The 10,000-nt window shown below is 37.6% G+C and overlaps 2 protein-coding genes across 2 annotated transcripts in view; one reads left to right on the top strand and one right to left on the bottom strand.

The window, feature by feature from the left end:
* oxa1l (OXA1L mitochondrial inner membrane protein) overlaps positions 1-5,369 on the top strand; it is a 12,504-nt gene extending 7,135 nt beyond the window's left edge. Inside the window, exons 7-10 of the mRNA XM_079805256.1 lie at positions 224-328; positions 440-602; positions 4,037-4,117; positions 4,984-5,369. Coding sequence (XP_079661382.1) covers positions 224-328; positions 440-602; positions 4,037-4,117; positions 4,984-5,105 — 471 coding nt within the window. The 3' untranslated portion in view covers positions 5,106-5,369. The remainder of the gene's footprint in view (positions 1-223; positions 329-439; positions 603-4,036; positions 4,118-4,983) is intronic.
* Positions 5,351-10,000, bottom strand: part of slc7a7 (solute carrier family 7 member 7) — a 21,414-nt gene continuing 16,764 nt past the window's right edge. Inside the window, exons 9-10 of the mRNA XM_079805246.1 lie at positions 6,327-6,510; positions 5,351-6,246 (exon numbers count right to left, since the gene is read on the bottom strand). Coding sequence (XP_079661372.1) covers positions 6,167-6,246; positions 6,327-6,510 — 264 coding nt within the window. The 3' untranslated portion in view covers positions 5,351-6,166. The remainder of the gene's footprint in view (positions 6,247-6,326; positions 6,511-10,000) is intronic.

Here is a 10,000-nt window from a genome sequence, read left to right as displayed (position 1 = left end):
TTGAAGAGGCTCTTTTTGATGCAATGACAGCATATTGTGACCAGGGATAAAAGTCACCATATGACCACTTTAAAAAAAAAATTAGATTTGTTTTGTATCTTACATTACGTTATTGTATGTCTTTGAGACTTGAAACTTAGCCATGGGTTGTATGGACCATATTAATGTGGAGCTTGAAAGCAACATTTTTGAGGTATTGCAACAATTTGAAATGTGTTTTTAGTTGGGAGCTGAATCTGGCATAGACAACCCCAATCTGAGGACCATGAAGACCGTCTTCAGGATCATGCCCTTTGTTATCCTCCCTCTGACGATTCACTTCTCCACGGTCAGTCTCTCGACATTGTCTCTCGCCATGCAGTATTTGTGGTAGGATCGGGCTTCTCTTGTCTTGCTGTCATGATTCCCCTCAGTGTCATGTGATCTGTGTGTTTTACAGGCGGTGTTTACCTACTGGATGACCTCTAACCTCTTCTCGCTGGGTCAGGTGGCCCTGCTGAAGCACCCCGCAGTGAGACAGAAGCTAAACATCCCAGAGCGCATCACACACCCACCATCGGCACTACCTCAGAACGAAGGTTTCATAGAGAGCATCAAGAAAGGTGCGGATGGGTTTAGGATTTTTTGGTCATCGTAGTATTTATTAATTTATTACTTATTATTATTTAGAAAAATTTAGTTTTAGTCATTTTGACATGTGAACTATGCGTTTTTGTATTTATATTCTGTATAGCTTTATATTTATTTCCATTTCAGTACTTATTTGATTGACAGTGGCCATTTGCAAGTGTAAATAGCGAAACAAAAATAGCACAAATAGTGATAAACTATATCTGTGCACCTCAGTGTATTGTAGTGTATTATAAAAACTGTATGCAATAATAACACATTTAGTGTAATATTGTTATATTTAGATCATAGATCATAAATGGATGCATAATTTGTCCCTAAAGCCCAGCCCTACACCTACTTCTAACCCTACCTGTTAAACACAGGTATTACACTCTAAAAAACTCTGGGTTAAAAACAACCCAAGTTGGGTTGAAAATGGACTAACCCAGCAATTGGGTTGTTTTAACTCAAAGATTGGGTTGTTTTATGCAAACATTTACCCCAACCGCTGGGTTAAAACAACCCAATTGCTGGGTTTGTCCATTTTAACCCAACTTGGGTTGTTTTAACTCAAAGATTGAGTTGCTTTATGCAAACATTTAACCCTACCACTGGGTTAAAACAACCCATTTACTGGGTTAAAACAACCCAATTGCTGGGTTTGTCCATTTTTAACCCAACTTGGGTTGTTTTAACTCAAAGATTGAGTTGTTTTATGCAAACATTTAACCCAACCACTGGGTTAAAACAACCCAATTGCTGGGTTTGTCTGTTTTTAACCCAACTTGGGTTGTTTTATGCAAACATTTAACCCTACCACTGGGTTAAAACAACCCATTTACTGGGTTAAAACAACCCAATTGCTGGGTTGGTCCATTTTTAACCCAACTTGGGTTGTTTTAGCTCAAAGATTGGGTTGTTTTATGCAAACATTTAACCCAACCACTGGGTTAAAACAACCCAATTGCTGGGTTTGTCTGTTTTTAACCCAACTTGGGTTGTTTTAGCTCAAAGATTGGGTTGTTTTATGCAAACATTTAACCCAACCACTGGGTTAAAACAACCCAATTGCTGGGTTTGTCTGTTTTTAACCCAACTTGGGTTGTTTTATGCAAACATTTAACCCTACCACTGGGTTAAAACAACCCATTTACTGGGTTAAAACAACCCAATTGCTGGGTTGGTCCATTTTTAACCCAACTTGGGTTGTTTTAGCTCAAAGATTGGGTTGTTTTATGCAAACATTTAACCCAACCACTGGGTTAAAACAACCCATTTACTGGGTTAAAACAACCCAATTGCTAGGTTTGTCCATTTTTATTCCAACTTGGGTTGTTTTAACTCAAAGATTGAGTTTGTTTTATGCAAACATTTAACCCAATTGCTGGGTTAGTCTATTTTTAACCCAACTTGGGTTGTTTTTAACCCAGCATTTTTTTCAGTGTACCACTATTAAATACCTGTTAAGCATTTTATTTCTACTCTTCACATTTTTTTCTTCATTTTTATTTAAAATAAATGCGTCTCAGAGCTGATATGTGAAGAATGAGTTTGGAAACGTGTGGATTCGAACTTGGGTTGGTCGCATCAAGAAGTAATGCCACCCACCTCATTTCTTTTGTAATTTTGTCTGGCTCAATCATGCAATGGGGGCAGAGTTAGTGTAAATGGCCTCTGCCAATTTACTCTAATATATATATATATATATATATATATATATAATATAATATAATATAATATATATATATATATTTTATTTTTGCTTTATTTCAATTTACCGAAAATGCTGTTTTGTAGTTCATGTTTACGACTGGTATTAAGATGCATTTTGGTCAATTGGATCACAAGTGGACGACACCAAATACAGGTGTGGACGGGGTCTAAAACGTTTTGAGCTTGTCCACTTTCAACACTCCCAGAGGCCTGTTGCATGAAGCTAGCTGAACAAACTCTGAGTTTCAGAGTAGGTTTAGAGTTGAGAAATCCAGATCTAATCTGGTTTAGATCAAGTTCTACGGTCTCTCAAAGCTTGGTATAAACGTTCTCTGTCAACTCAGGTTTAATCCAGAGTGTGCGATTAACTCTGAAACGCATGCGCCTGAAAGTGTGATACGTCAATCATAGTGTCCGATTCCCTTCTCGCAAGAGAGACGGTGCAATTCACTTCTCTTCTGAAGAAAGAGAAGAAATTTGAAAGAGAAGAAATTTCTCATGAAATTAAATGCGTTTACAAAGCAGGAATAAACACTTCTGCTGCAGCGACAGTTTGAGAAGGCAGCTGAAAGAATATCTGACTATATCAATGCATGATGTGAATAAAAGAAATATGCCTAATAATTATAGGTTCACAAAGAGCTCAAATGAATACACGTTGTTTAAAAGAAGTATGAATGTATGTATTATATTTATATTAATATTTGGCTTCTTGTCAATTAATATAATAATTACATGAATATATGATATTAATTAAAAGTAATTATAATTCATATAATTTAAATATAATAAATAATTAGCGCCAAAAGATGATAAACTGCTTTAATTTGGAATGAGAGATACAGGGGGTGTGGCTTTATTGCATCTTTACTTGCAGCTGATTGGTCCAGTTTGGGTTTGCGATCTCTAACCCAGAATAAACCCTGCTCCAGAGCAGGTTAGCTGTGTAGTGTAAGTTACCAGGGTGATGAACACTGCTAAAAACCAATCCACCTTCTTGAGTCCGAAAAACCAGAGTTTGCTCAAACTAATCTCAAACTTACCCGAGTAGCAACTGAAACCAGCTTTGTGCAACAGGCCACAGGGGTAGTCAAAAACACATTCGGCCAGAGTGCTTTCGTAGTGTAAACAAACGTTCATCTGTTCAAATGTGTTTGAACAACCACAAAAGACGCCTACTCGCTGCTACTAACCTAATGCGTAAACATTATGGGAAGCACGCTATCCATTCGGGATTTGATTTTTTTTTTTTGTTGTTGCCTGAAGAACCAAGTTTGGTTTGAAGATGAAAAACGTACCAAGCACAATGTTCTCTCACCATTCCTGATTTCTAACACACTAGCTGCTGTCAGAGCAGAAATGAAAACTGCTGCTCTCTGTATGTTTTTCCATCATCTAGCATTCATATAAATAAATAAATTCCTTCTTTAGATCTGAAAAAGTCCATACACTTACCCGGCCGTAGACCCTCCACTCAAAGAAATCAGAAGTGGATGAAAGTGGACAAAAGAGACGGATTAAAACACCAGGTGTAAACGGGAATGTGTCTCTACTTGTGATCCAATCGACCAAAATGCATCTTAATACCAGGTGTAAACAGGGCCTTAGTTGTAGTTAACAACACCGAACAGCACTGTTCTGTATCTGAATCTCCTCTCCATGTCCTTGTCTTATTCTCTCTATATAATGTTTCTGTATCTGTTCGCCTCAGGATGGAAGAATGCCCAGTTAGCTCAGCAGCTGGAGGAGAGAGAAAAGAGGATTAAAGGACATCTGGATATGGCAGCCAAAGGTGAGGGTTCGCTCTCTATAGCTCGGTTTCAAAACCTACTGAACGGTCTATTAGAAGCTATTAGGAGCGCGCTCCGCTGGTCGACGTGATGACGCCGCCGTTGATTATGGGAAGGTGTTTACTAGGTGGACCGTTCGAATGCAGGCTGTGAGAAAGTGGAAATGGAACTCGTGAACAGAAAACTTATTGTTTGGCAGTACTTTCAGTCAAAAGAAGGCGATTCAAGTCGAGCTACATGTTCAATTTGCAAAGCCGATTTGTCTCGTGATGGCAAGGAGCCTAAACAATAGCCGCTGTTAAAACATTTGCATATGAAACATCTGAAAGAAGTTGTGCATGAAGGAATATACAGACAGCAGCCAAAATTCAGCAACTTCAGGTACGGCAAAGGAAGGACGGTAATCCTGACATAATGTTGCCTATTCTTTTTTCTTTTTTTTACAGTTAAAATTAAATTAAATTAAAAATACACTGCTGTGGACATTGTTTACTTCATTAATGTGTTTACTGTGATAATGGACTGAGGGTGGGGGTAGGGTTTGATATTCAGTTTCAGATTCGTTGGAATCTTAACCAATGGATTCGGTATTCGGCCAAACCCCAAAAATCTGGATTCGGTGCATCCCTAATTTTTATAAACACTTTTTGTTATATTGGTTGAAACTCTCTTCACATCTTTTAATAAATGAATAGAAGTGGTCTTAATATTTTAAAAAAATTGTACATCTTCCAATATTCATCCAATCATTGCATTCGGTTCGCCTCTATTTGTGGACTGTGAATGTGTGTGCGCTTGTGAAGCTAGGTTGTGTATTACAGATGATGCTTGCCATTCACAATTTTCTTTTATTCCTCCACTCTCCAAGGTCCCCTGAGGCAGACTTTTACCGATAACCCCCTTCAGCAGTCAGCATCACCAATGTCAACAGGAAAATCGGCTAGTCCAAAGCAAGACAAGAAAAGACCCTGGGAAGAGACTATTGGCTAACGCCTTGATGAAGAATTCTGCGATCGCGTTGTACATATATGTAATGAGAAGGACTAAGGGATGGGTGGTAATATTAAGACTAAATGAGACATTTGACGAAAAGGTGTTTTCTTGCCATTAAAGAGCAATCTTATTGCCTTACCACCCTCTTCATTCATTTACAGTCTGCTGAAGTGCTTTCATTCATGCACACACACACACACACACACACATGTATAAGCACAGAAACATTAAAAGCCAAAATATCATGATTAATGCACACAGGTTTTGCATTGTTTGTCCTTTATTTGGTTTATTTTGTCTTATTCAACTAGTTATTTATCACAAATCCATAATAACACTGCCTTGTCATTTCAGTCTTTACAAAAACAATGAAAAATACTGCTTTTGATATTCAGATATAAACTTGTAAAGATAAAACATGCTAGAGTGGCGATGCCAATTCCTTCAAAATAGAAGTTCAGTGTACAAGCAACTAAATTTATGTTAAATTAACATGTGCAAGATTGATTTAGGTTTATAGGGGTTTCAAAGCAATGGTACAACTGTCTATATAATAATTCCTCTGTTATCAGTGCTATCATTTCATCATCTCTCCAACCCCTGTCCAAAGGTAGTTTCGTCTCACATTCTCCCCCGGTTTCACAGACAAGGCTTAAGCTAGTCCCAGACTAAAATGCTGAGCTGTTTTAACTGAAAGCAACTCGCACTGGTGGTATAATATCTTAAAACATGTCAGAGCCATTGTTTTGTCTCAAGATACACACCAGTAATGTTTATAAAAGCTAATGCCTAAACCCTGTCTGGGAAACCAGGCCAAGGAGTTAGTTTACTGGTCCCCATCAAACCAGCATTCAACTAGTCAAAATGCAGCTCTTCTACATAAATATTTCTAATAAATATAAAGAACTTGCGGGTGAGTTTTCACAAGATATCTGATCAATCTAAAATGATAACTAAACCAGTGTAAAACTAGGTTAATCACATCAGCAGCTTGTGTGTTGCATGTCCAGGGTTATTCCAGGTAGGGCACAGTTTTCCTGTCAGTGCGTCGTCCTCTTCTACTCTGACTTTACATCGTCGGTGTCCATCTCAGTAAGAACACAGAAGCACACCTTCTGTATGAGTAAACCTGAAGATGCTGGGGAAAGGGGAATGAAAAGTGTTAGGAGTTATATCCAGTTTTACTCAGTAAACCTGAACCACTATTAGAAGACATACCAATAAACTTGCGGAGCCACATTGGCCTGCGTGTGGCGGGTAGATGGCAGCACAGGAAGTAGACAGGAACTCCCGATAAGGCAATGCCAATGCCGATTAATGAGTTGATTGTGTCGCTATATAAAGGCACCACCACAAGAAATACAGTGCAGAGGCAGAATATAATTGGGAAGAACAGGCTGAGCTGAAAAAAAAAGAAAATAGGTAAGATAAATGAGAGTTTAGACAGTGCGAATTATTATTATTAAATTACTTCTGGTGAGTGAACTTTTTAGAGGAATTTGTTGTTTCGCTCTTTTGACGCTCAGCGTAGTAACCAACTATTTTAACCACGTTTGAAACAAAACACATTTTTTTTATATATTTGGGAAGCCTAAAGGCCCGTTCACACCAAGAATGACAACTAGAAGATAATATCAGCCTCCCGATAGACTAAAAAAATATGGACGTAGTGTCTGAAGAGCATTTTTGAAGCCTAAAGTGGGCGGAGCCGACCGTCGCCATCTTGGCTGCGCATCACTCCTGGTCCACACCAGAGGCGGACAGTACTTAAAGGGATAGTTCACCCAAAAATGAAAATTAGCCCATAATTTACTCGCCTTCAAGTCATCCTAGGTGTATATGACATTCTTCTTTCAGACTACAAAAATCGGAGTTATATTACAAAAGTCCAGTCTAATCCAAGCATTATAATTGGATTTATAGTTGCTCTGTTTTTGAAGTCCATAAAAAGTGCATCTGCACATCATATAACTGCTCCACGCGGCTCTGGGGTGTTAATAAAGGCCTTCTGAAGTGAATCGATGCGTTTGTGTAAGAAAAATATCCATATTTAAAACTTTATAAAATAAACTTTCAGCCGACCGCCTTCCCTGTTCAATTTATGGAAAAATGGTTGAAAGTTCCCCTGCCGATTGAAAGACAAACGCGACCAGGTCCACTTGTCATGACGTCACGTACGCATCTTGAGTTTCACTTTCAACATTCAACACTTTTCCACAGAAGGCGGTCGGTCGAAAGTTTACTTTATAAAGTTTTAAATATGGATTTTTTTCTTACACAAACGTTTACGATTCGCTTCAGAAGGCCTTTATTAAAGGAACACTCCACTTTTTTTGAAAATAGGCTCATTTTACAAGTCCCCTAGAGTTAAATAGTTGAGTTTTACCGTTTTTGAATCCATTCAGCCGATCTTTGTATCTGGCGGTAGCACTTTTAGCATAGCTTAGCATACATCATTGATTCTGGTCAGTCCATTAGCATCTCATTCAAAAAATGACCAAAGACACTTTCAATATTTTTCCTATTTAAAACTTGACTCTTCTACAGTAACATCGTGTGCTAAGACCAACTGAAAATTAAAAGTTGCGATTTTCTACACCTATATGGCTAGGAACTACTTTCTCATTCCTGCGTAATAGTCGCGGATCTTCGCGGCCGTACCATGGCTGCAGCGGCGCAATGATTCGTTGGTATTCTGTGAAACGTGGTAGTTACACCTTCGACTTACTATCACAGCCCTTTAAAACACACAGAACCATGGCTAATCACACAGGTAAATCCACAACACAATTTGTCAGCTGCAAGCCTGAAACTTTCTCTGCAACTACACAAACTTAGTGCCGGTCACATTGAAAGTTACCTAGCTGGGCTACTTTCAGACGCTGTAATATCAAGTAGTTCCTAGCCATATAGGTGTAGAAAATCGCAACTTTTAATTTTCAGTTGGTCTTAGCACACGATGTAACTGTAGAAGAGTCAAGTTTTAAATAGGAAAAATATTGAAAGTGTCTTTGGTCATTTTTTGAATGAGATGCTAATGGACTGACCAGAATCAATGATGTATGCTAAGCTATGCTAAAAGTGCTACCGCCAGATACAAAGATCGGCTAAATGGATTCAAAAACGGTAAAACTCAACTATTTAACTCTAGGGGACTTGTAAAATGAGCCTATTTTCAAAAAAAGTGGAGAGTTCCTTTAACACCCCAGAGCTGCGTGGAGCAGTTATTTGATGGGCAGATGCACTTTTTATGGACTTCAAAAACAGAGCAACTATGAATCAAATTTTAAAGCTTGGATTAGCCTGGACTTGTGCAATATAACTCCGATTTTATAAGTCTGAAAGAAGAATGTCATATACACCTAGGATGACTTGGGGCTGAGTAAATTATGGACTAATTTTCATTTTTGGGTGAACTATCCCTTTAAGTATTTTTACTTTCCAAGTAATTTTATTTTTCAAGTATATGTACTTTATCAGTGTTCTTCTTTGGAAAACTTTTAATTCACAACCTTCCAAACATAATATTGTACTTTTTATTGCACTATGTTTCATATTGAATATCATTTAATACTTAATTACATTAAAAATGTAGTATTGTATACTTTTACTCAAGTAAAAGTAATTAAAATTTTACTTGAGTACAAGTAAGAAAGAACTATATTTTTAATGTAATTAAGTATTCAAGGTAAAAAGCAACAACTTTTATTTATGAAATATAGTGCAGTAAAAAGTATGACATTATAAATTATGCTTTGGAATGTAATGAATTAAAAGTTTTCCAAAGAAAAACACTGATAAAATATATACTTGACAAATTTACTGGAGTAGAAAGTAAAAATGTCCGCCTCTGGTCCACACCAAGCGGGAACCTCCCGCAGTTTCTCTTGAAGCCAATACGAAAGTGACTTAAACTGCAATTCATCAACTGGCCACTAGAGACAGACTCCAGAAGGAGCAGAATCTCATTGAGCCCCATGTTAAAATGCCCAACTTTACAGCAGAAAAAAAACATGTTTACAGTCTGGGACAAATTGTGGTTTTGGTACAAAATGGGTAATTTTGCCCTTCATGACAACAGTGAGGGGGGTGATTTTTTTATAGCTCATTCGTTTACATTATATAAAGCCTTAAAGTTCTGCATAATTAAGGGCGTGGCCACTTTGAGTGACAGGTGGATTGCCGTTTGTCTGCTGTCTGTTAGTCATCGCGTCACCTGAGCTCCGCCCACGTCCCACCTCTTTGCCCATTTTCAGTTATCGTGATGGCAACGGCCGACTTTACACTTCAAAACTGATGGGTGACGTCACAGACATATTTTTTTACAGTCTATGGTCCACACCAGCGGAGGATATCGTTGTGTTCATTCTAAGCGTTCGCTTGTCTGTCACTTTAAATGCTCGAGCTCGTTACAGCAGGATGGATTCTGATTGGCTGTCAATGTTTTTATCGTTCCTCAGCTGGATAAAATCGCTCTGAAAGTGATTTGTTTCTCTGTGCCGTTATCGTTATATGAGAACTCTGCTATTCTTTAATGTTGAGAAATATTTTTTCTTTAATTGTCCTTGGTGTGAACGGGCCTTAAATCTAAAATAAAATGATAAATAATGATGATACTTATGGTTTGGATACTTATGGATATTTATACTAAAATGCTTGAACACTACTGAAATTAATATACCGGTAGTTATTTCTAAAAGAGTATTTTTTACCCCATCAGCACAGCCTTTTGTTTTGGCTTTCTTTTTTGAGGGGTATGACACTGACAAAACGACATTTAATTTGTTTTAAAGCCACACAGTATGAAATATCATATAGTTTTAAATATTTATACATAGCAAACACCTTCTGACCAAACTTGTATGAAAATGTGTATATTATGATGCATTAAT

The sequence above is a fragment of the Gobio gobio genome, assembly GCF_949357685.1.
Source record: "Gobio gobio genome assembly, chromosome: 2".
Taxonomy (NCBI): domain Eukaryota; kingdom Metazoa; phylum Chordata; class Actinopteri; order Cypriniformes; family Gobionidae; genus Gobio; species Gobio gobio.
This window is presented reverse-complemented; position numbering and strand designations above follow the sequence as displayed.